The following is a 25,752-nucleotide window of genomic DNA, read 5'->3' on the forward strand; positions in this document are numbered from 1 at the left end:
GAGTCGTCGTCGTCGTCCCCCCTCCCCCCCGCCGTCCCAGAAGCTAGTCCCCCCCGCGCTGTCCCATAGGCTAGCGCCACCACCCTTGTCTCATGATACCCTGTCTCGTGTTCAAACAGACATGATGTTAAAAAAGTCATTCAGCCCAGCCCAGACAACCGAAAAGCTTTCTGTTTTTTTTTCTGGCCTCTGCGAATAGAATTGGTTGAATTAATTCTCTGAACTCTTTTGGACCGTGTCCTTGTTTCGCGTTACATCATGATGTTGTCCCCCTGGAACGCCCTCCCCAACCACATCAGACAGGTCAACACCCTCCCAACATTTAAACAGGCCCTCAAAACCCACCTCTTCAAGCTCGCCTTCACCAGTTAACCCTCTCCCCCTCCCCTTCCCATGTGTCCCCAGCACTACCTTAATCCGCTTGTTAAGTCGTGACGTGTTTCCGGGTCCAACGTTGGCTGAGGCGCTGTCTTCGAAATGCCGAAATAATAATAATAATTAATTATATTTATATAGCGCTTTTCCGAGGCTCAAATACCCTGACAATATGGAGAAAACGGGAAAGTGCTGTGTCCCTTGTTGTATGAATAGATCCGAGTCTAAAAAACGATTAAACTGTCATTCTACCGCTGTAGTTCAGAGGTACTCTGGTGCGGGGAATTTCTGGTTTGGACTCGGAAATGGCTAAACATCACTTTTGACGTCAGACTTAACAAGCGGATTAGGCCCCTATACTTTCTTCTATTTACCTTTTGTTTCTTTTTACTATTACTACTCGATCTTTTCAGTTTGTAAAGCGTCTTTGAGTGTCTAGAAAAGTGCTATATAAGTCTAATGTAGTATTATTACGATTATGATTATGATTATGATTATGATTATTATTATTATTATTATTATCACGCAGAAGTCTATACTGTGACTGTTGTTGAGGCTGGTGTTGTGGTTGTTGAGGCTGGTGTTGTTGTGGTTGTTGAGGCTGGTGTTGTGGTTGTTGAGGCTGGTGTTGTGGTTGTTGAGGCTGGTGTTGTGGTTGTTGAGGCTGGTGTTGTTGTGGTTGTTGAGGCTGGTGTTGTGGTTGTTGAGGCTGGTGTTGTGGTTGTTGAGGCTGGTGTTGTGGTTGTTGAGGCTGGTGTTGTTGTGGTTGTTGAGGCTGGTGTTGTGGTTGTTGAGGCTGGTGTTGTGGTTGTTGAGGCTGGTGTTGTTGTGGTTGTTGAGGCTGGTGTTGTGGTTGTTGTGGTTGTTGAGGCTGGTGTTGTGGTTGTTGTGGTTGTTGAGGCTGGTGTTGTGGTTGTGTTGTGGTTGTTGAGGCTGTGTTGTGGTTGTGTTGTCCCAGGTGAAGGTGAACGTCCTGGGGGAGGTGGTGGAGAGAGGCAGCACCTCCCTGAGTGTGGACCTGGGGGGCTTCAGCCTCCACTCAGCCATCTACTCCACCAGACCAGACGTGCGCTGCCTGCTGCACCTACACACCCCTGCCACGGCCGCGGTGAGTCAACTGGAGAAACTGTCTCATTCCCGTTCCCAGCTTTACAATGAGCCTGTCTCCATCTCTGCCTCCTACAAGCCTGGAGCACACATGTACACATGGACATACCCTTATTCACACTACACTGCCGAACTGGGCTGAGCTGAACCGGGCTGGCCTGGGCTGTACTGGGCTGTACTGGGCTGTACTGGGCTGTACTGGGCTGGCCTGGGCTGTACTGGGCTGTACTGGGCTGTACTGGGCTGGTCTAATCTGTACTGGGCTGTACTGGGCTGGTCTGGGCTGGTCTAATCAGCACAGTACGGTTCAGCACAGTACGGTTCAGCACAGTCCGGTTCAGGAGCTGTAGTGTGTAGACATCCTACTTACACGATGGTGACTGAACAAATAAGCAACACTAATATCTTTTTTACACATTTCAAAATAGTGGAGCCCTACAACAAAGACTTTAGATGTAGTAGGCTAGACTTTAGACGTAGCAGGCTAGATGTAGTAGGCTGTAGTAGTAGGCTAGGCCTTATGCACATTCTGTGACGGCCCTTGCCTTGGTAAAAATCATCACCGTCTTGTAAAATCCTTAATTTGGGAATATAATAATAATAATCATAATCATAATAATAACTTTTATTTGTATAGCGCTTTTCCTGCAAACGTTGCAGCTCAAAGTGCTCCAATCATTATATATATATATTATATATATATATATATATATATCATAATTTAATTATTTAATTATTTAGTCATTTTAAAGGCAATATTTAAAAAATGGGTTTTTAGTCTTGACTTGAAAATATTTGCTGAGGTTGCATCCCTAATGTAAACTGGCAGTGCATCCCACAATCTGGGTGCATAAAATGGTCTTTCAGATATTCTGGTGCTTTATATGAGTTCTAACAGTGTTAATATGAGTTCTAACAGTGTTAATGAGTTCTAACAGTGTTAATACGAGTTCTAACAGTGTTAATATGAGTTCGAACACAGTGTTAATGAGTTCTAACAGTGTTAATATGAGTTCTAACAGTGTTAATATGAGTTCTAACAGTGGGACCATTTGTGTGCAGGTGTCGGCCATGAAGTGCGGCCTGCTGCCACTGTCCCATGAGGCCTTGCTGGTGGGCGACGTGGCGTACTTCGACTACAACGGGCTGATGGAGGACGAGGAGGACCGGGTGGAGCTGCAGAAGAGCCTGGGGCCCACCTGCAAGGTAGGAGGGTCACCGGACCAGAACCGGCATGTGATCCGGCGCTGATACGGCTTGTGGCTGTCACAAGGGGCGGCCCGCTGGCGGTCACATCTCCAATCTCCGTGAATACCAGAAGAAGAAAAAAACAGCGGCGTCACAGTGCTGTCAGAACAAAGGGTGTACTGTTAAAACGGCCGCGATGATTAGGGAGGGAGGGAGGGAGAGAGAGAGGGAGGGAGGGAGAGAGGGAGGGAGAGAGGGAGGGAGGGGAGGGGAGGGAGGGAGGGGATCGAGATTCCTGTCTCACATCCCTATCGTCATCCCATCCAATCCTGGGTCGCTGCCTAATGATATAGAACGTTTGGGGAACATACATTCGTACCGTATCCAAAATAGGGCAGGAGTTAGAGAGAAGGAAGGGTGAAATTGGGGTTGTGAGTGTTGCTCTTTCTCTGTTGAAGTGACCTACGACCTTTCTCTCCCCCCCCCAGGTGTTGGTCCTTCGTAACCATGGCATCGTGGCCCTGGGGGAGTCAGTGGAGGAGGCCTTCTACACCATCTACCACGTCCAGGCTGCCTGTCAGATACAGGTGAGACACACTGTAACACCTAACTCTGCCACACTCAACAGGAGAGAGGGGGGGGGGGGGTGAGAGGAGAGAGAGAGAGGGGGGGTGAGAGGAGAGAGAGGGGGGGTGAGAGGAGAGAGAGGGGGGGTGAGAGGAGAGAGAGAAGGGGGGGTGAGAGGAGAGAGAAGGGGGGGTGAGAGGAGAGAGAGAGGGGGGGGCAAGAGAGAAAGAGAGAGGGGGGTTAGAGGAGAGAGAGAGAGAGAGAGGGGGTGGTGAGAGGAGAGAGAGAGAGAGAGGGGGAGGGGGAAAAGAACAACCATTACTCTTAGATGTTAAACTCAGTGCCCATGAGAGAGAGAGAGAGATAGAGAGAGAGTGGAGAGAACAACCATTACTCATAGATGTTGAACTCAGTGCCCATTAGGGAAAGAGAGAGAGAGAGAGAGAGAGACAGAGAGAGAGACAGAGAGAGAGCATGCGTATGTTTGACAGTTTTCACGCCTGAGTAGCTCGCCCTTGTCTTGCTACCCTTGGTACCGTAGTACACACTCTGTACCCGCGCCAAACACACTGCAGCTGCCGCACCCCTGTGTCTCTGAACCCCCCTGTGTCTCTGAACACCCCTGTGTGTCTGAACACCCCTGTGTCTCTGAACACCCCTGTGTCTCTGAACACCCTGCACCTCTGAACACCCCTGTATCTCTGCCTACAGGTGTCGGCACTGTGCAGCTCCGGGGGGGAGCAGAACCTGATCCTGCTGGACCGGACCACCCAGAGACCCAACCCCACCGGGACCGTGGGCTGGGCCGGGTCCACCTTCGGACCCCTGGCCAAGACCCGCCTCGGGGAGCATGAGTTCGAGGCTCTCATGAGGACCCTGGACAACCTGGTGAGACACGTGAATAGGGTCGGCAACAAAAAACAAAGACACATCTCTTGTCTAGGGTTTTGGTAAGGAGAGGAAAGCCGTTTAGAAAGGGTAGATGAAATGGCCTTCAGGAGAAAGCATGACCATGCACTGACAACCAAACCTAGTTCAGCATTCAAATGTACAAAAGAAGAGATTTGGTGAGGCTGCATTCTCATTTTATGCACCCAGATTGTGGAATGCACTGCCAGTTTACATTAGGGATGCAACCTCAGCAAATATGTTCAAGTCAAGACTAAAAACCCTTCTTTTTAATATTGCCTTTAAATGACTCAATAATTAAATTAAGATTATATAATGATTAAATCACTTTGAGCTGCAACGTTTGCAGGAAAAGCGCTATACAAATGAAGTTATTATTATTATTATTATTATAAACAGATGCAATAGTGCATAGTGCAATAAAAGTATGTACAGATATATGTATGTACAGACAAGGGCGAAGATATGTACAGTTATATGTGCAGTATGATATGTACAGAGCATGCGCAGTGGATATCAATACAATATGTACATTGTGCAAAACAGCAATATATTCATCACACACATTCAGTTCTGGTGATACAGTACCATGGGCGTCAGCAGCTTTTTGAATGTGGGGGACACACTTATTTTTCGGGGGGTCTGGGGGTCCTCCCCCCGAAATGTTTTAAATAGTAGATTCAATTTCCTGCATTCTGGTGCGTTTTACACCCAAAATAATCTCCCTCTTTCTTTGTTTTTCCTTGGAGCTGGCATGGTCTGCAATTACTGACTACTATTATGTTTTGGTTTAACTCACAGAGGCCTGACACTGACACGTGGCACTTTTTAGGTACTTTATTAAATATGAAGATTCAAAAAGAATCAAAGAGTGAATTAGAAAAGAATGAGGTAACTTTGAGTCAACAAATTGAATAAAAAGTTATGAGGAAACATAAAATATGTACCTAGGCTACTCAGAGCCTATTACAATCAAACTTAGCCCTCTTCAGTGCATTGCAGAACATACAACTATAACAAACAAAAAAAATCTAAGAGTGAATTAGAGCTGTCTCCACTGCCCCTGCCTGCTGCCCCTGCCTCTGACTCACTCTCAACCACCTATATCAGGAGAAATGGGGATGCATTGAGCACTTGTTCATATTGTTTTTCTCTAATAGAACATTTGACATAGAAATACAATCATCAATACAAAAAATACAATCACAAGCATTTTAGAAATAGAAAAATAAATGGAACAGGTGTTTTCTTCTTATTTTTTAACCCTAGCTCAAGCAATCAGATGCAAAATTGATTCTTTGGGTGGGTGCAATGGCCAAATTAAATAGTGCAAATGCTCAGGGCAATGAACACGAGCAGGAGATGCAATAATGACAGGACAGGTAAGCACTGTGAGGTGTTTGTCGCCATTCTGTGCTTTTGATTACATTTCGCCTGTGTCTGTTCTGCATTTAAACATGTCTAACCGCACTAGTAATGCCTAACAAAACTGCTAGTGCCATATAGCTGATCTAGCTCGTATTTGGTTGCTAGTAGGCTATGCTAATTCTATTGCTAATACAGAGAATGTCTCATAAGGTGCTAACATTCTTATCAGAAAAGCTGGCTGTGTTTGACCTTGGGAGAACGCAATGTTGCTGTTTGGCCACTCACGGGAAAACTTGGATGACTTTGACTTACTTTTCTCTTCTTAGAAAAAAAAATCCTTATATCCATCTTGGTGGATGATCTAAATATCGTCTTGCCTCAGTCTGAATGTTTTGAATCTGCGTGCGTGTCTGATGCTGCGTGCCGTTAAAAACAGAAGTAAAACGCGGAGTGGATTTCTGGATATGGGCAATCCCCTACTCATAAAGTGGAACGGATTTGATTGTGAAGCAATGAAAATAACGCTGACCAGTCATGCAACATATTTTTGATGGCAAATGTGGGGGGGTCCAAACGACCTTGTTTCAAAGGTGGGGGGGACATGTCCCCCCCCCAAATATATGGTGGTGACGCCCATGTACAGTACTATACAGTACGTGACCCTATGGGTAGTGGTGGCCTAGTGGATAGTGAGTTGGACTGGTGATCATAATTATAATAATAATCTTTATTTGTATAGTTGTAAGAGTCTCTAGGCACAGAGGGAGGTCGACACAGAGGAACAGCCATAAACGTGTTTTTATTTCTGTACAGCACGGCTCAGCAACGTCACTGACGTTCTGAGCTAGTCTTGCAAAATAATAAAGAATAAGTCCAATCACTGCCGTCACGCCCGCTGCGTCCCCTTCCGGGACTCGGTCCGCTGCCCGAAGCTGCCCGACTCTCCGCGACACGCCCCCTCTCGGGACCTGTTCGTTCCTCGGCAGAGCTCTCGCTCTCTCTCCGCTGCTTCCCCTTTCGGGACTCGTTCAGTTTGCCCGGCTCTCGGCACCACACCCCCTTTCGGGATCTCGTTGGTCCTCACCGCGGCTCTCTCTCTCTCTCGGTCTCACAGGCTCTCCCTGTATGGCAAGCCATTTTAACATTTATTAGCTACAATGGATATTCATTACTGATATCTGCAACATAATTTTGCCTAGTCAAAACTCAAATTCAAGATATCTTTAATTATATTTTGACTAATCAAAACTCACATTTTAGATATCTGTAATTATATTTTGACTAGTAAGATTCAAATGTATTTTGCCATTCTAGTGTATGGGGTTTGTCATTACAGATATCTACAATTCAGTTGTAGATATCAGCTATTCACATTGCCGATATCTGCAACTGAATTATGACTAGTTGTAATTACAGTTTCAGATATCTACGGTTTCATTCTGACGAGTCAGAATTCCAGTTCAAGATATCTACATTGTCCTTAAAGATATCTTAAATTAAGTTGAAGATATCTTGAATGAAGTTGTAGATATCTCAAACTGTAATTAGGAATAATCGTAATTTAATTGTAGATATCTATTATAAAGTTATAGATATCTTGAAATTCATTTTAATGATTGATCTCAAATTGGTGATATCTTTAACTTTCATTCTGCCTAGTCGAAATGTTATTACAGATATCTTAAATTAGAGTTTAGACTAGGCGAAATGACATTTCAGATATGTCTGTTGTTGTCAGAAAACGCTGGAGCAGCTTCAATTACTGCGCTGTAGATTTCTAGTACAAGCATCTAGTGAACGAATCTCACGTTCACCACAAATCCCTTGATGATATATTCTCTCTATTTCATCGCATTTTGGCATTATCCTATCCACCACAGCAACCGCCATTGCTTCTGCCAACACTCATCAAATGCTTTGCTGGTCCCGCCAATATCATGAGATACCTCGCATCATGAGCGTCGTCATGCAATACAATTCGGACTAGTCATAATGACGTTTGAGATATCTGCAACTATTATTTTGACTAGTCAAAACTCAATTACAGATATCTGCAAAGTCATTTAAGGATGTGTGACGAGTTGAGTGTCGTTTTCGGTGACATCACTGCTGATATCTGTAATTCAATTTTGACTAGTCAAAACTGAATTACAGATATCTCTAACTGTCGTTTTGACTAGTCAGAATGACGTTATAGATATCTTGAATACAAATTTAGACTAGTAAAAATCGAATTACGACTAGTCAAATTTAGCTAATAAATGTTAAAACGGCTTGCCATACTCCCTGTGCCGTTCGCTCTCTCGCTGGGTTTTCACCGCCTCCTTCACTCTCCCGAGGGAACAAACACACACAGGTTAAATAGACCAGTAGGATAACGAGTCTGATCACTGACACCTGTCCGCAATCAGCTCATCAAAAATATGGGTTTTTTGAGACCCTGTCCACACCTATACGTTTTTTTGATAAACGTTTTTCGTATATAAAAATATTACCGTCCACACCAGCATGTTTATAAACAATGTCTGTGTCCACATGCATACGCATGAACGCAATATAAACGCTGTCATTGAGCATTCCACACCAGTAGTCGGCGATATAATATTATCCCCATAGCCCCGCTGGCCAATCAGACGCCTCTGTCTCTCAATGTTCTCGATCATTAACTGTGCATTTATCTGTGAACAGGTTAAAAGTCCAGTTAACAGTAAAAGAACTAGAAGCACTTTGTTCACATCCATTTTCCTCGCTTGTGTAGCCTCGAACACCGTTGCCTGTTGTAAACATAGTAGTTACTGGTGCTAGGATATGACGTTGGAGGGAACAGCAAACAGCTGCAGTGCGCATGATCATAGAAATCTACGCGCATGATGACGTGACGAATACAAAAAGCTCTGTCTATCTCGTCCACACGTCAAAAATATACGGCGAATATACAGCGTTTTTAAACATCTTCACTCTGGCAGGCGTTTTTAAACATCTTCGTTTTCAGAGGGCAAAAACTCGTTTGCGTCTGGACGAACCCCCCAAAACGAATATAAAAATCCACGTTTATCAAAAAAATGTATAGGTGTGGACAGGGTCTTAGTCTTGACTTGAACATATTTGCTGAGGTTGCATCCCTAATGTAAACATTGTAACAGACTTCTCCTTGTTGTGTAGTCAGACTCTCAGACAACAGTCTCCCAGTCAACCACACTGTTTATTCCGTCACTGTTAATCGAAACAACAGGCAGGCGTTTCAGCAATCGTCAACAGCCATACATGTGCACGTCATCTACGTTGGTGGGCTCATACACACTGGGAAATGTCGACCGAAGTCTCAACCATACAAATATAATTCTTATACTCCACAAAAATGTACCTGTTAGTCACAATAATATGCAGGCGTTTCAGCAATCGTCAGCAGTCATGCACGTTCAGTCCTATAGCCTACTACTGTGCAAGAGAAGTCTACGGTCATGAGTTCAAATCCCACCTGGGGACACCACCAATAGTGTGCCCTCGAGTAAAGCCCTTAGCCCCTAAGTTACTCCAGGGAGACTGTCCCTGTAATCTCTTGTTGTAAGTCGCCTCAGAGAAATGCTAAATCCTAAAGGCTAAATGGTTCAGATGGAAATGTCAAAATGCCGTGGGACTTCAGCCCCAGGTACGTTACCTCCATTACGTGAACCTTCTCCTCTCTCCACCGGTCGCCAGGGTTACCGTACGGGCTACGCCTACCGCTTCCCCGTCCTGCTGGAGCGCTCCCGGACACGGAGGGAGGTAGAGGTGCCGGCCACGGTCAGGGGCTTGGTGCTGGAGGAGGAGGGGCTGCTCCCGCTGCCCAGGCAGCACCCCTACGCCCAGAGGCAGCAGCAGGAGAAGACGCGCTGGCTCAACACGCCCAACAGCTACCTGAAGGTGAACCAGGACAAGGACAGCCCGGGACACCAGCGCACCACGGTGAGGCGGGGGGGGGGGGGGGGACTGGGGAGGGCGGGAGGGAGGGAGGGGGGGTAAGGGGGAGTGTGTGTGTGTGTGTGTGTGTGGAGGGGGGGGGTTGGAAGTGGAGGAAAAGGAGGTGGAAGTTTTTTTTGCAGGGCGGGCGGGGGGGTGGGGGGGGTGGGATGGGTGTAAACAAAACATAATTCTAAAGCAAATGTATCATAAACAAATGCTAATCGTTTGTTTATGTTATGTCATTTCGTTCAGATATCTTTTCATAGGTCCACTTAGGACGATGCTCAGACCAGGGGTTAGGACGATGCTCAGACCAGGGGTTAGGACGATGCTCAGACCAGGGGTTAGGACGATGCTCAGACCAGGGGTTAGGACGATGCTCAGACCAGGGGTAGGGAGTGTGTGTCTGAGTCCTGGGTGCGGAGGCAGAGGCACTTTTGTCCTGATGAAAAGCAGAGAGACGTTCAGAACAGAGGGCTTGTTTGCTCTAGCCAAGTACCTCAGGGAAGGAGACGGCAGAGCGAAAGCAACGGAGTCCTTTCAGACGGAACAAACGGAACAATACCAAAGACCCTCTTACATCAGTGGGAGGAGACTAGCCCTCCCTCTTTCTCTCCTCCCCTGTGCCTCCCACCCTCTTTTTCCAGTCCTCTGCATTGCAGGGGAAAGCCCTGTGCCTGTGCTGGTTGCTGCAGTGTGAAGTCTGCCCTCTAGTGGCCGAAACGGCTCTTTGCAGCGACCGGTCACTTCATAAACAATCCACTCAGAATGCCACTGTATGTTGTTAGACTGATGAAAAGAACAATGGATGCCGTAACGCATTCACCCATGGTCAATAGATCGTGGCGAAATACATTTTCAACTCAATTCAATAATAAACTGTTTCATGGATACCAGAAGTTCAAAGCAGCAAAGCAGCAGAACACTCTATTTTCTCCATTTGCTAACTCTGTGATTCTCCAATCCGTGAGCTTAGAATGATAAGGTTCTATCTCCGTTTAGGGAAGTTCAGAGATATTGAGCGTCAAAGTTTTTACATTCCATTATGTTTTGTGAGATGGGACCTTTGTATTTTATTAATAAAAATAAATAAATCAACATTTGAAAAAGAACACCGCACAGGCATTAATAAACACCTAATGGATCAGATTATGTAAAAAACACTCAATTTTGACCAAAAATGGAGATAGAACCTTATAATTCTAACGTCACGAATCACCTTGACAGCCAAGAGAGACACATTTTCCCGTCCCTAATACCACCCTCTTACACTTACACTCTTGGTTTTTGCTTTGTTATGTTGTCAAAATCGAAATAACTGTAGCCTATCCTCCCGATGGTAATAACAACATCTGACAGCAGTTATAATTGCCTTTACAAGCTACGAGATCGTTTTTATGTGACGGTAGATATGATGTGGTTCAGGAAGCGGAGCTTCCCCTCAGTAAACCCCTGGTCTCCCCTCCCTCAGTGGCTGAAGTCACAGGAGATGACTCACGGCAGCACTGCCATCAAGATTGAGAACTCCAACCAGTTCATCCCTCTGTTCACCAACCCCCAGGAGGTGCTGGAGACACGGAATAAGGTGGGTCTTCCTCTGCTCCTGTTAAACCAGCCATGACACCTGGCAGGTCTGGTGACATCAGTGTTTCATCACCGTGGTGACACCTGCAGGTCTGGTGACATCAGTGTTTCATCACCATGGTGACACCTGCAGGTCTGATGACATCAGTGTTTTAACAAAAGGTTTTATTTCTATTTTAGATTCGTCAGCAGAACCGGCAGGACATGAAGACAGCAGGACCGCAGTCCCAAGTACTGGCCAGCGTCATCACGGACAACAGTCCCCCGGTAAGGTCCAAGTCATGATAACAGTCCTGTGGTAAGGTCCAAGTCATGATAACAGTCCCCCGGTAAGGTCCAAGTCATGATAACAGTCCCCTGGTAAGGTCCAAGTCATGATAACAGTCCCCTGGTAAGGTCCAAGTCATGATAACAGTCCCCTGGTAAGGTCCAAGTCCTGATAACAGTCCCCTGGTAAGGTCCAAGTCCTGTCCAAGTCCTGATAACAGTCCCCTGGTAAGGTCCAAGTCATGATAACAGTCCCCTGGTAAGGTCCAAGTCATGATAACAGTCCCCTGGTAAGGTCCAAGTCATGATAACAGTCCCCTGGTAAGGTCCAAGTCATGATAACAGTCCCCTGGTAAGGTCCAAGTCATGATAACAGTCCCCTGGTAAGGTCCAAGTCATGATAACAGTCCCCCGATAAGCCAGAAGCCCTGGGACATTAAGACTAACCTTTAACCTTTAACCTTTAACGGCCACGAATCATGAATCATGAAATGAGTCAAATAAAATGTGAATGACTCCAGAAACCCCACGGGGCAACATTTACATCCCTAACCATCATATTAGATTAGATTCAACTTTACTGTCATTGCAGAGTACAAGTACCAGACAACGAAATGCAGTTAAGCATCTAACCAGAAGTGCAAATAGTGATATAAAACATGACATGAAGAACATGACAGTGATAGTGATAGCAGTATGGCAACTATGGTAGTTTAGATCAGCTATGCACAGTTATGGTAGCTATGAACAGTTAAGGTAGATATGTACAGTTAAGGTAGCTATGTACAGTTAAGGTAGCTATGTACAGTTAAGGTAGATATGTACAGTATGGTGTGTACAGATGTATAAATAGAGGCTATATCAAAAAGAAGTATGTGCAATGTGCAAAAATACGGTATGTGTAGTATTTGTAAATAGCCGTAGTGCAATGGGGCCATTGAGTGTTCACATTGACCAGGGCTGTGCAACCAGCAGTAGTGCAAAGACTAAATTGGTTTGGACCATATTTTCCCAACTTGCGTCCATTAGTCTCCAGAAAGCCCTCCGAAGCTCCCTCCTGAGCCAGAGACGCCCAACCCCTTCAACCAGCTGACAGACCAGGAGCTGGAGGAGTACCGCAAGGAGGTGCAGAGGAAGCAGGACGGCCCCACGGACGGTACGCCTCTTCTCCACCTGCCCCATCTTTCATTAGATTCCTAATTACATGTGGAAATGGTGTGTGTGTGTGTGTGTGTGTGTGTGTGCGTGTGTGTGTGTGTGTGTGTGTGCGTGTGTGTGTGTGTGTGTGTGCGTGTGTGTGTGCGAGTGTGTGCGAGTGTGTGCGTCCGTGTGTGTGTGTGCGTGCATTTGTGTGTGTGTGTGTGTGTGTGTGTGTGTGTGTGTGCGTGTGTGCGTCCATGTGTGCGTGCGTATAATCTTCACAACATCTAAATGTACATATAAATAAGTGACAGCATCTGGTGAAACCGAGAACAAATCGGCAGCCGATTTAATGTTCTTTATTCTGAAAAAATGGAAATACAATTCAGCCGTTGTTGAATATCAATGACACACATCACTAGTCAGCTAACACAGCTTGTTTTGTGAGCCTGATAACAATGTAAAGTAGTGTTATAGTGAACTAGGTAGCAGTGGGTATTACTCACCGAATCCATTGCGTTGCAATGTTTTGGCTTGACTAGCGAGTGTGTCATTGATTTTCAACAACGTTGAAATGTATTAACGATTTCCAGAATAAAAGTCGGAACATTTTGATTGGTTGGCGACTTGTTCCCGGTTTCACCAGCTGCTGTCACGTATAATCCGGCTCCTTGCCCCATACTGTTAACCCAGGATCCCTAACTATCCCTCCCTTAAATGTGCTGCACACCTAGTCCTCACCCCCTCTCGTCTCACTCCACCACCAGCGCGACCTCTCTCCCTCACTCCTCACCCTCTTCTCACTCTCTCTCTTTCTCACGGCCCTCGCACTGACTTCCTGCTCACAGCTAAATGACACTAAATGCACACTCCCTTCCCCCTCACCTTTCCCTCTGTGTTCCCCCTCTGTGTCCTGTATGTCAGAAGGGGAGGAGGTGGTGAACGACTCGGAGTTCCCCCCAGCTACCTCCCCCATAGAGACCCCTCCCCCCAGCCTCCTGCCTACAGGTGAGCCCCCCCCCCCCCCTCCCTGGCTACGCTAGGACAACCAGCTGTGCTTGCTTTGCTTCACAGGGGAGATCTCAGGGCTTCCTCTATTTTCTACACACGTCCAAATATGGGCGTCTTCATTGTCTGCCTGTCACCACGCCTCTTCGCCCACTCGTTGACAACCCCCTGATACTCTCTGTATCATCCAACACACTGGCTCAGGCTGGAGCGGCTGGGACACACTGGATAATAATAATAATAATAATAATAACTTCAATTTATATAGTGCCTTTCACAGACCCAAGGTCGCGGATACCTGTACCTCAGCAGCGCGTGTGCGTTTCATTTCGGCGCCGGTTAGACAGGTTAGAACAGCCACACAGCCACACAGCCACACAGACACACAGACACACAGACACACAGACACACAGACACACAGACACACAGACACACAACCACACAGCCACACAGCCTGTTTGAGCGTGCGTGTAAATCAGGGGTGCTCACACTTTTTGGAACCAAGATCTACTTTTCAAGTAGCCAGTCTGCCAAGATCTACCAGTCTAGTTTCAACATCGCAAACGTACATGCACGTACTACAAACACACACACACACACACACACACACACACACACACACACACACACACACACAGTTCCCAGCCTGCATAGTAAACTCACAATACACTTTCCCTCTCTCTGTCACACAGCCACAGGAGAAGACCATCACAAACCCTCCCTCTTTGCTATTCTCGCTCACACACATTCACACACACACACACACACACACACACACACACACACACACACACACACACACACACACACACACACACACACACACACTCACTTTCTCTCACTCACACACTGACAGCCAGTCTGCAGTACCATAGCCAACTACTGATCCAACAAACAGAAAAGTAAACCAGATACAAAACAGGTAATTCCCTAGTTTGAAAGGAGGAAATAAATGCATTTCTCTACCTTAGTGGGAGACCTGGCACTGGGAGGAGGCAGCTAGTTTCTAGTAGTCAGGGCTGTAGGAGCTGGTTGCAAGGTGTAGTCAGGCTGCAAGGTGTCATCAGCCACTGTGGATCTGTCATCGAAAAGGCAATCTGCAGCCTCGAGAAACGCTTTTTTCACAATTTCGCCGTCTTTGAATGACTTCTTGTGTTTAACAAGAACGTGACTGACGCGATAAGAAGCTATCGTTACAGCTGTACGTTTTCGCTCTTTTGCCACATTTCCCTTCTAACAGCCATCGTAGATCTGCAGATCAGACAGACGCACTTCCAATATCACATCGTGTAAAAGTCCTCCTCCCATTCTGGATGGAAGTTATACGTTATTGGTTTCTTACTTGGTCCAGCTTCCCCACTCATTTGTATACCCTTTCTTTAGTAGTAAATAGTAGAAATTGGAAGGCTAACTAGTTAATTAGTCTCGCCGGTATTTTGTATTTTGTAGTTGGCGCTGTTGACTGCGCATGCGTGGTGAACCGTGTGTTAGGTGAAAAGATCAGATCGCAGACTGGCTTACCTGTACGTCAATCAAGTGTCAAAAGCCATAGTGAGGATGGATGATAGGCGAAATTATTATTATTATTTTTTTTTTTTCAATGCCATGCGATCTACCCATACTACCTTTGCGATCGACCGGTCGATCGCGATCGACGTATTGGGCACCCCTGGTGTAAATGATCTGTTGATAGTCATGTTGACATCATACCAGCAACATACACTCCTTTTAATGTCTATCTGTAAATATGTCATACTTTTTTTTTTTACTCAACACTTCCACTCTCTGTTTCAAATTAAAAGCTGTATAGGTACTATTATACTATAGTAGGTATACTACGTATACGGTAGTCATAGCAGAAACCCCACATAGGCTATAATTAATAATTAATAATAATTCATGTTAATAAGTTGAAGGACAGTATTTTTCCAGTGATCTCTCTCTCTATCTCCCTCTCTCTCTCTCTCTTTAGATTAGATTAGATTAGATTCACTTTATTGTCATTACATAGTACAAGACAATGCAACAAAGAAACTCTGTCTGTATGGACACCGCCGCTGTGACAGCCCCAGTAGAAACGCTCCACCACGCACGCTGCTGAGGCAGAGGTATCCAGAGGTAGAGGTATCCAGTGTGTCCCGGCCGTAAGCATCTCATACAGCTCTAGGTTTTAGGGAAAACGTTTTTTTTCCTGTTGACACCAAAGCCATTGGCTAAACAGTGAGGGAAACTGCTCTTGATAGATTGAATTGAGGGACATTTGTATGGTAAGCTCAGTAGCCAGGTAGCATGGGGTGTCAGTTTTCGATGGCATGCGTGGTTGTTATTGTTGTTGTTGTTGTTGTTGTTGTTGTTGACATAGTTGGGGGTTGTTGTAACTGTGTCACATCCCCGCGCTGTGATGTGACGTTCATCTGTCTCCACACCCACTTGTATGTGCCTCTCTCCTTCTGTCTCTGTGTCTGTCTTTGTCTATGTTCCTCTGTACTGACTCTGTAGGGCTGTCCTCTGGTACTCAGATCTTGTCTCAATAGTAAGTACTGAGAACCCCATAAGTCGCTGCACTCTCATTGACTTAGCATGTTTGGGCACAAAGCGCTATGACAAACTCTGCCGTAAAACTGTACTGTGTAATGTACCAATGCCGCTGAACCCGATCCATCCCATCCAGTCTGATTGTTTTTCCTGTCTTTGCTTTATTTTAATTTTAATTTTAAAAATGTGTACGCCCAGGCGAGACACAGACAGACCCGGCGGCGGTCCAGAACGGGAAAGGGGAGGATGAGAAACAGCAGACGGAGGAGCTGGAGAAAGGGATGAAGGCTTTGTCAACCAACGACACTTCGCCCGCCCCGCCCTCGACCGCCCCTGCGGCCCCTCCCGCCAAGGCCCCCGGCCTCACCCCCGAGGGCTCCCCTAACAAGTCCCCCTCCAAGAAGAAGAAGAAGTTCAAGGCGCCCTCGTTCCTAAAGAAGAGCAAGAAGCAGAAAGAGAAAGCTGAAACTTGAGGGGGAAAGAAAGATTGTGACAACACTCCACTTCTAGCCTCACTCTCTCTCTCTCTCTCACACACACACATACACACTCACACACGGGCACACGGACACACACACACACACACACACACACACACACACACACACACACACACACACGTGCTGTTTGGTTCACTCACTCTCACACTCTCATGTCTTTGCGTCCAACTGCTTCTGTACTTTCACAACCATTTTTCTTTTAAATATTGTATTAAAATATTACGCGCTTTTGGCATAGGACTGGAAATAGAACTAACTTCTAAATCTATCGTTTTCTTTTCAGTACAACTCTTCAATTCCATTTAAAGAATCCACAACAATGCAAGATAAAAATGGACTCAAATACATCCTTCATTATGCGCAGCCTATTTCTTAAAATAAGTAAATTCACTGGGAACACATGTATATAGACGTACAGTATGTTGCATCCTGCATCCATCATGTTTATTCGTTTCTCAGATGAATGTCACAGTATGTCATGTGTGAGCACAGGTGCAGTCCTAAACACACATGCAGCTATGATAATGTGCTCTATCGACTGAAAGCTGGTTCCACTTAAACTAATTACCTAAGTCATAAATAGCAGGGACAAATAAATAAACGCTCTTAATTTAAAGCTCTTAACATTAAGCTGACTGCTAGAAATGCCACTAATACCAAGGATATAAGCATTATGAAAGAATCTTTTTGTTGCTTAATGATGCAATTGAAGCCCAACTCTGAAAGGCACTAAAACATTCCACTTCTCTTATTTTCTTTCAAATGTATGTGTACAAAATACCTCTTTACAGCTGGAATTATTTTTATGATCAGTAGCTGTTATCAAAATGCTGTGGTGATGTGTAATATCTGTTGGTTTTAAATTTATTTATTAGTGAAAGTTGCAAGGTTCAAATGTACCAGTCATTAAAAATCACTTGATTTCAATCCAATTTAGTTTGATCTGTTTGATTCTCTTGACAATTGACTAATTGTCCCCAGTGAAAAAAGAGTTGTGTGTGTCAGTGGTATTCAAATTCGTGTATTAAATGTAAAGACCATAACATTTGTCTTGACCGTTTCCACAACCTTCCTGATTCGAAATATTTGGTGGCAGATTTGAAACACCAAAAAGGATTAACTCATTCATTCAACTCAGCAGAAAGTTAGAACACCGTTCCACTCCAGCCCGGTAGGTGGCGCTCTAACAACACCCCGCTGACGGCGCTAGGTTGAGCTTCCGGCACTTGTGTGTTTTGGGAGAAAAGACGTTTCGGCCATTGATGAACAGGAACACAGCCGTGAGGGGCTGACGACAAACGGCTGAAATTGTGTCCTTACAAAATCATTTGAAGAGATACTCTTTGGTGGCAACAGAAGATGGGTAGAAGTAGAAGCCGATCTCCGGCACCGACAAGACGAGGTTTGTAGCTCCACAGACACTAGACCTGGTACTTCTGTCTGGTGCAGTAATGTTGTTGTTAGCCAGCTACGTAGGAAGCTATCCCATCTCTCTAGCTAGCTAAGTTAGCCTCATACCAACTAGTTCTACTTTTCAGTCGCAAGCCGAGGTCGCCTCTGCAGGCTTCGTATCTGACATTTGTACCAAAGCCTCTAGAGGCGACTTCGGCTACCACCACCTAGCCCTCTGTCTCTTAATGTCTCGAGAGGTGCGTTCGTAAATTCGCTCTTGAAATCTGATTAGCACTCATGAAATGCCTCTTGTCCAATCAAATTACCTGGTCTCTTTATAACGTTGAACCCAGTGTGCGCTCCGGCGCTCTCAGAGCGAATTTACGAACGCACCCTACGTATTGTAGTTCTGCCTAGTTAGCTCCATCTAGGCCCTACCATGTACTTACTGTTATGGCTTGCTCGCCACTATGATGTGCAACTGAACTGTTCCTACCTAACGTTAACCAAATATTAATATTGTTTCTATTTATCTTTAGAGACCCTTATAAATATGATTCAGTTGTAATCGTACAATTTCTAATGAACCTCAAAGATCATAGATCAGCTAGGGTACTTGTATGTATTTATAGGGCCAGACGAATTAAAGCTGCGTTCTGCTTTTCTTGTCCACCAGCGGCGCTCGAGAGCAAAACGGTCCCCATTATTGAATCTCATGGGTCCGACAAGGGCACAGTCTCCATGCCCACTAAGCGGAACCGTATGAATTTCAACACATAACATGTCAGGTGTCAACACAGGTGTTTCCTTCTCACTGTTTTGCATCCCTCTTTTTATTGATTTGTTTGTTTCTCTTGTTTTTTCAGGGGCAGAGAGACGACGTTCTCGCTCCGGCTCGAGAGACCGCGAGCGAAGGCGCAGGGACAGGGAGCGCTCCCGCTCTCGAGACAGGGAACGGGACCGGGACAGACGCAGGAGCCGCTCACGCTCTCCTCCCAGGCGACGCTCCAGGTGAGAGATCCCGCGTGCCCGCTCGACCGAAGGACTGGCAATTTTCCCACCAAATTTGGTTCATCTTAATAATAATACTAATAATAATAATACATTAGACTTATATAGTGCTTTTCTAGACACTCTAATACGCTTTACAAACTGAAAAGATCGAGTAGTAAAATAAAAAGAAACGAACAAAAAAGAAATAAAAGAAAGTATAGGGGTGTAATTAATTTTTAGATGACTAAATCTAAGTGTCTTTGTAGGACAATCTGCTCTGTATACTGCAATCACACCTAGATTTCGGGCAGAGAAGCGGCGAATAAGCAACGCCAGCGTCCTCTCGACCGGCATTTTTGGAAAACTGAAAAGTATGTTGTATGTTCAATGTAATGTTAGCTAGCTACTAGGGATGGACGGTTTCCAATTATTGAAACCGAAAAACCGTCAAAGACTAAAACCGGGGTTTTCCGGTTAACCGAAAAATAAATGTAAAAAAGAAAAAAAAAGAAAAAATAATAAATAAAAAAAAAAGAAAAGAGCGCCAATTTCAAATAATTGAGCCCTACTGCTACAATACACTCATGTCGAACACCATTAAAACACCGTAAGCACAGTCGCAACACATTTAGGCTACTTAGTTTCACAAATATAAGTGGAAAGGCAGACTTTTGTAAGCTACACCATACATGAAAACACATGAACACTTAACACACCAGCTCCGCTGATCCAGGGTGCAAGCCTGCACGGAAGATCATCTCTTGGAACAGCGTCTTCATTGAATGAACTGCTTTCTCAATATCTTGGTTCTTAGACAAAGTTTCAGCTGCTGCTCAATGTATTTCAATATTTGAATACTGCTCAATAATCACTGAAATATTAGACTTAGAATTATGCAGTGAACATACTTAAAGCTTTTCATAAAAACCACATGCCGCGAGACTGACTCGTCCTGAACTGTCGTAAGTCAATCAACAAAGAATGCCCCATCAAAATAAAAGTGCCCATGGTAGAGCTGTCAAAATAGAGCTTTCAAAATAAATGTACTAATACAGATAGAGATAAATACAGAACTACCTTTGCATCACTAAGTGACCGCGTATCTTCTGAGACATGCGTTCTGTCATCACTTTCAGTAGCGCCTTCACACACAGTGGCGCTGTGCACAAACACTCTTGATCCGTATAGCTCTTGTTTTATTACATTGTGGTTTAGTAAATACTGCACTTGGAGTTACATTCAATGCATGATTTGTGCTATAGAACATACATAAAGTTTGATTGATTGATATCAAATCAAATCACATTTTATTTCTATAGCGCATTTCTCACAAAAGTGACCCAATGCGCTTTACAGAGAGCAGCGAAAATGATCTTATTAAATGTAAGCGAGTAATTGTAAAAAACCTTTCCTATCTACCAATAACTGAAGGCAACTATCTTTCCCATAGAGTGATTCGTTACCCTTAAATATAATCCCAATTAGATATTAATCCTCAGTTATTCTTCACAACTGACCAAACCTCTCACTCATTGCGCGGCAGATTCAGACTATCATTGTTATTTTCACACACGACAAACATGTGACATGTTCCAGTTTTATTCTTATTCTATTTTATTCTTCAAAAAAAAAAAAAAAATCCGGTTTCAGACGGTTTTGATAAAAAACCGTTTCTATTTTTATAAACCCCGGTTTTCGGTATAACCGAAAAACCGTCCATCCCTACTAGCTACCTCTAAACATGGATTTGGCCGGGCATACATTTATTGATTTATTTTTAACAGGTCTGTTAAAGGACCAAGACACCTCAGAAGGGTCACTGTGCTTGAGTGTGTCTCAATTAGAACACCTTGGGTAGAGCTGCTCAAACTAGAGTCTAGTCCCCACCAGGCTAGGTTACGATGTCCAGGGTTCCCACGGGTCGTGAAAGTTTGTGAATTTGAGAAAAAGAAATCAAGGTCTTAAAAGTTTTGGAAAATAGACATGGGTCAGTGAAAGTGCTTGAATTCCTCTCTCAAAAAAAACAAAAATATATTCAAAAACGTTTTACTTAGCTCGTCAACTAGTTCTGTCTCAAACTATGCCATGTTGGGTCCTTGAATTTGAGAGAATTGAGTCTTGAAAGTAGGGCTGCCACAAACGATTATTTTCATAGTCGACTAGTCACCGATTATTTTAACGATTAGTCGACTAATCGGATCATAAATTACAGCTTATCGCACAATTACTCAATTGCTCTTATTTAGCTATCATCTTCTAAATCAGCTTCTACATTTAGCTTGAAGTTGTTAGTTGTTGTTGTTGTAGGCATGTGCTAACTAAAAATAAAGACAATTAAAATGATTGTTCACTCAAAAATAGATATTTTAATGAACTTTGCAGATTTATTTCTGGCATCACTTGCATGTAATGTAATGTAAAGAGTAGTAGAGGGTGCAAACTGCTGAGTAAAATGAGGTAGGCTAGGCACTAGGCAACCAAAAGAATACAAAAACAAAAATAAATACTTGTACAGAGTACAAACGTTTTGCTTTGCTTCACTCATCTCATAGTAGAACGCGCCTTCTTAGCACTGTAACGTTAAGACAACATTTTTAGCTATTTGATAAGTATCGCTTTGATGACAACGTTACAGCACATAACGTAAAATAATGTAAGAAGGCTTTTAACGTAACGATATCGTTAGCCAATAACAAGCTAAACTAGCTTACCGAGACGAGCCATCGTCTTCCTCGTCATCTGCCACAACGTGCTTCCTTTTTAGATGCTCGCGCATCATAGACGTGCTGCCATGATAAGCGAGTTCAGCTTTGCAAATTTTACATTTTACATTCTTTTTTTCAACGTTGTGGTTGAAATGCCCCCACACTTTAGAGGTACGAGGACAGGAAGACATTTCTCTGTTTGTTTTTCCGGAGATGTCACGTGTGCCCCGGATGACCGACACTGCGCATACATCAAAGACACTGGGAGACGCTAGCCAGTGGCAGCTTCAGGGAAAAAAACCGAATGCTTATCGAATGAAATGAATGGTCTTTATTGTCATTGATATAGTACAGGTACCAAACAACGAAATTTGGGAGGGGGGGCTCCCCTGGTGCTAGGAAAAAAAAACGCTTATTTCAGCTCCAAAAAAACATGCGACTACGGCGATTACCAAATATGTCGGCGACGATTTTGGTAATCGACGTCGTCGCGACTAGTCGACTAATCGTGGCAGCCCTACTTGAAAGTCCTTGAAAGGTGCTTGAATTGGATGTTTCAGAAGGTGTGGGTACCCTGTATGTCACTCCCGGTCAGTTTAGGCGTGGCCCTATCCTAGTCTAGGTAACCCGTCCTCCAGCCATCTTTGCTTTCTCCGCACAGGTCTCCTCGCCGCCACACCTCCGACTCCCTCTCCCCCCAGAGGAAGAGAGATGACGACAGGAAGGACAAGGACAAGCCCATGAAGGAGCACAAGATCTCAGGTGACGAGCGTTCTCGCTGCTGGGTGTGTGAGGAGGACATTTTCGAAACATAAACACGTCGCTTGTTCAGTGTCTATAATTGTGTGTTGTTGCGCAGAGCAAGACATGGAGGGGAAAACAGAAGAGGAGATTGAGATGATGAAGATGATGGGATTCGGAAACTTCAACACCACCAAGGTGAGTATCCTGGGCCTGCCCCGCTTTCCAAATGAATACATTCACATAAGAAGGGTGCTGGTAAGTGGGGAAATTAGGGGAAAAGGCTTGCCTGGAATTGTGCATGTCACCACAAGGGAGCAGTGTTAACTGAAGTTCACAGAATCTATTGGATATCCAGTCTGATCGTACTTGGGAAGTTCAGGAACAGCGTTACACACTGATTTATTTATAATAATTTGGTAGGAGACGTGTAGGGCTGATTAGAAGAAGAACACACTGTAGCTACCTGACTACCTTCATGTCAGAAGAACACACTGTAGCTACCTGACTACCTTCATGTAAGAAGAACACACTGTAGCTACCTGACTACCTTCATGTAAGAAGAACTCACTGTAGCTACCTGACTAACTTCATGTGTGCCATGCATCACACTTGCATAAAGGCCTGTCATTGACTGCGTTTACATGCACTCCATATTCCTGTATTAAGCGGCATATGCTCAATATTCAGATTGGGCAAGAGTGATGTAAACACGTACCGAACCCGCTTACGGCCATATTCCGATTAAGACCCCTGGCATATGCCTGCCCTGTTCGAATCGGAATATTGTGACATGTAAACACCTTAAGCGGCATATGACCCTTTTCGGAATATTCAGTTACGTCTGCGCATGCTTGATTCTCCTCGAGCATGCAGTCCTGGGTTGTGTTGTTGCTAGGGACATCTAGATACACTCGTTTGCCATTTCTTCTCACCCTTGTCTTCCAATGTTGAGGACAAAGTGCATCAGCAGGAGTGTTGTAGTTAAATTGTGCTTCAAAAGTGCAAGTAGGAGAATACAATAACGGAGGACTATGTTGGAAACAAGCTTTATGGCTCAGCTGTGGGTTAACGCCCACTCAACCACCACAACCAAGCTACCAACACTAACTATTGTCCCTCCGAACCACGGGAATATGCCAATTAACATGTAAACGGAATCTTCCAGTTTCTACAGCGCATGTAAACACCTTATTTGGAATATTACAATAAACCGAATATTGACCTTAATCGGAATATGGTGTGCATGTAAACACAGTCATTTATGATGAGGCAATAGGAACTAGAGTGTTTCGGCAAGCATGGGAAATTGTGGGGGAAGCAAGTCTTTAATCTCTAATCTCTAATTTGCGTGACCAATAAATCCTGTTTTGTAACGGCTGTCAGACAGGTTGTCTGTTTATAGCTTCACGGTCGTGAATGTGTCCACATTTTCTTTAGCTGTGTACAAAATAGCACAGCAATGAATCACACCAGTCTTTATATGGTCGTTGGTTTGCCTTTTCAATGCAAGAGGAAGTTCTGCTTGGGAAGTTGGGAAGTTTTGAGTATGACTGAAGAATAGATAGTGAGTCATTATGTACTGGGGGGGGATGATGACACCCAGTCGTTGATGTGGTGAACTGTCTTTGCAAACAGGGCAGGAAGACTGAAGGAGCGGTCAACGCACACGCTATCAATGTGTCCCAGAAGAGGAAATACAGGTGGGTGGTTTGTTTGTCCCTATGGTGTTCAAAATTGGGTAGAGCTGTGGTTGTAGTTAAACATGTACAAAATGGAGACCGCCTTAGCGTTTAGGATGCGTTTCCTCATGTCTGGGTTAACCGTTGCTTCTATTCTTCATAGTCAGTCATATATTTCAGGCCACCCAGTAAGAGAAAATGTTGTTGACATTTAAGAGGCGACGAAGAGATACGCCAGTTTGTTTCCAACATTTCCAGTGTGGGCTGCAGGGCGTGTGTACAGCGCTCTCTGATATTGAACAGTCTGAGCCGTTGCAGCCAATCACCTCAGCAGGTGTTTCTATGCTGAGATCGGCTTTCCTATTGGTGGTTGATGATGTAATGTACAAAGTGCTGCAAGGGTAGCAATGATGTCATGTTATTATTTTTTTTCTTCTTTCCTTTTAGGCAGTACATGAACAGAAAAGGTGGATTTAACAGACCTCTAGATTTCATTGCTTGAAGCCGGATGAGCAGGAGAGATTCATACAAGTTCTGCAACGTCCTATTGATAGTTGTGGTGTCTGGACTGTGATGTTGCTTGTTGTCGTGATGGTAGCTTCTCTTTTTTCCAAGGTTGTATTTCATTTATTGATCCTCCCTATCATGCAACTGATTACAGTACAACTAAATATTTCTATAACCACAGTGGGTCCTGCTTCTTCTATAGAGCCATGTTGACAGTGCATGGTCAACGTGTTTTTGAGGGTTTGTTTTAAGGTGTTTTTCATTTAAATAAAACATGTGAAACTAAAATGTAGTATTTACCTCATTTCTTATTTCTTTATATATAAAGGTGTATGTTGAAATGTAGTTCCAAGATTATGTTCTTTAATAATTAATTTCCCAAAGTCCCATGACAGCTTTATCCTTGCAAAGATTTGATTCAAATCATCCTAACCTAATGATTATCAAAGCAGAAGTTCCTCTTTCGTTGTGGCCAAATGCCCTCATGAATATGATTTTAGATTTGCATGCTAGTTGCAATAAAGTGAAGGCAGATGTGGTTATTTTAGCCCTACTCTAATGGGAAATCTGAACATCTGTAAAAACTATTAGGTATCTCCTCATAAGACTGTAATCCTAATGTGACTGTAAAACTGCCCTGCTATCTTCTGAATTTCAGATTCACATTAAAGGTGGCAGTCTGTAATTGGTACATACATTACTACGATATATAGACATTGATTCTTAAAAAAAAAAAAAACACTTGAGTATTTATTGGGTTTCAGCACAGACATGGACAGAACAGCATGTCTACATCATTAAAGAATATAACAACGGGGAATATAACAAACACAGCACGGCCCATAAACAGATGGGTAAAAAGAGAAAAGGAACAAAAAATGGAAAGTGTTCGGAGGTGTTTCAATAAACATGTTCGTAATAATATATTCTGAATGGTTATTAAATTAGATGGTGTCATGTTTCATATAAATGTTACATTTTCCCCAGTATTATTCAAATATATTGACTTTGACTCTCAAAAGGTAAGTCATCCTCTCCATAACACAATCTTCCAGCCACTGTTCCTGTTCTGGGGGGTAAATATTAAGCCAGTTTATGGTAATAGCTTTCTTACTTGCTGCAAGTAAAAGTTTAGTCAGGTAGACGTCTTCTCTCATCACAACATCAGCAATGTTCCCAACATCCCATGGCAGGTGTTTGGGATTTCATATCCCAAAATATTTATACCAATTATTACATTAA

General features: G+C 44.1%; 2 protein-coding genes across 4 annotated transcripts in view; both read left to right on the forward strand.

Annotated features, from left to right (window-relative positions):
* The window catches only part of add2 (adducin 2 (beta)), a gene marked incomplete at its 5' end in the record, with an annotated part of 20,808 nt that extends 3,396 nt beyond the window's left edge, over window positions 1-17,412 (forward strand). Inside the window, 10 exons of one of the 2 annotated variants that reach the window (XM_080532540.1) lie at window positions 1,334-1,483; window positions 2,545-2,688; window positions 3,159-3,257; window positions 3,949-4,125; window positions 9,214-9,459; window positions 10,928-11,041; window positions 11,221-11,307; window positions 12,337-12,463; window positions 13,372-13,455; window positions 16,189-17,412. In XM_080532540.1, the coding sequence (XP_080388666.1) occupies window positions 1,334-1,483; window positions 2,545-2,688; window positions 3,159-3,257; window positions 3,949-4,125; window positions 9,214-9,459; window positions 10,928-11,041; window positions 11,221-11,307; window positions 12,337-12,463; window positions 13,372-13,455; window positions 16,189-16,463 (1,503 nt within the window). In that variant the 3' untranslated portion in view covers window positions 16,464-17,412. The remainder of the gene's footprint in view (window positions 1-1,333; window positions 1,484-2,544; window positions 2,689-3,158; window positions 3,258-3,948; window positions 4,126-9,213; window positions 9,460-10,927; window positions 11,042-11,220; window positions 11,308-12,336; window positions 12,464-13,371; window positions 13,456-16,188) is intronic. The other variant, XM_080532539.1, reaches the window with a different exon arrangement.
* A 337-nt stretch (window positions 17,413-17,749) lies between these two features.
* On the forward strand, window positions 17,750-24,798 carry snrnp27 (small nuclear ribonucleoprotein 27 (U4/U6.U5)). Of its 2 annotated transcripts, XM_080530822.1 has the most exons (7): window positions 17,750-17,892; window positions 18,559-18,642; window positions 18,749-18,893; window positions 22,242-22,342; window positions 22,440-22,519; window positions 23,960-24,024; window positions 24,451-24,798. In XM_080530822.1, the coding sequence occupies exons 1-7, from the start codon at window positions 17,850-17,852 to the stop codon at window positions 24,503-24,505; spliced, it is 573 nt and encodes a 190-aa protein (XP_080386948.1). In that variant the 5' UTR covers window positions 17,750-17,849; the 3' UTR covers window positions 24,506-24,798. The 2 variants fall into 2 exon arrangements, with proteins under 2 accessions (XP_080386948.1, XP_080386949.1); XM_080530823.1 differs by lacking the exon at window positions 18,559-18,642.
* Window positions 24,799-25,752: the final 954 nt, after the last annotated feature.

The sequence above is a fragment of the Nansenia antarctica genome (assembly GCF_963989245.1).
Source record: "Nansenia antarctica genome assembly, chromosome: 5".
Lineage (NCBI taxonomy): Eukaryota > Metazoa > Chordata > Actinopteri > Argentiniformes > Microstomatidae > Nansenia > Nansenia antarctica.

Bases quoted from the DNA above. Each gene is read 5' to 3' on its own strand.
- snrnp27 (XM_080530822.1), top strand. From the start codon at position 17,850: ATGGGTAGAAGTAGAAGCCGATCTCCGGCACCGACAAGACGAG. The intron at 18,643-18,748 runs GTATGAATTTCA...TTGTTTTTTCAG, and splicing joins CATGCCCACTAAGCGGAACC to GGGCAGAGAGACGACGTTCT. The intron at 24,025-24,450 runs GTGGGTGGTTTG...CTTTCCTTTTAG, and splicing joins TCCCAGAAGAGGAAATACAG to GCAGTACATGAACAGAAAAG.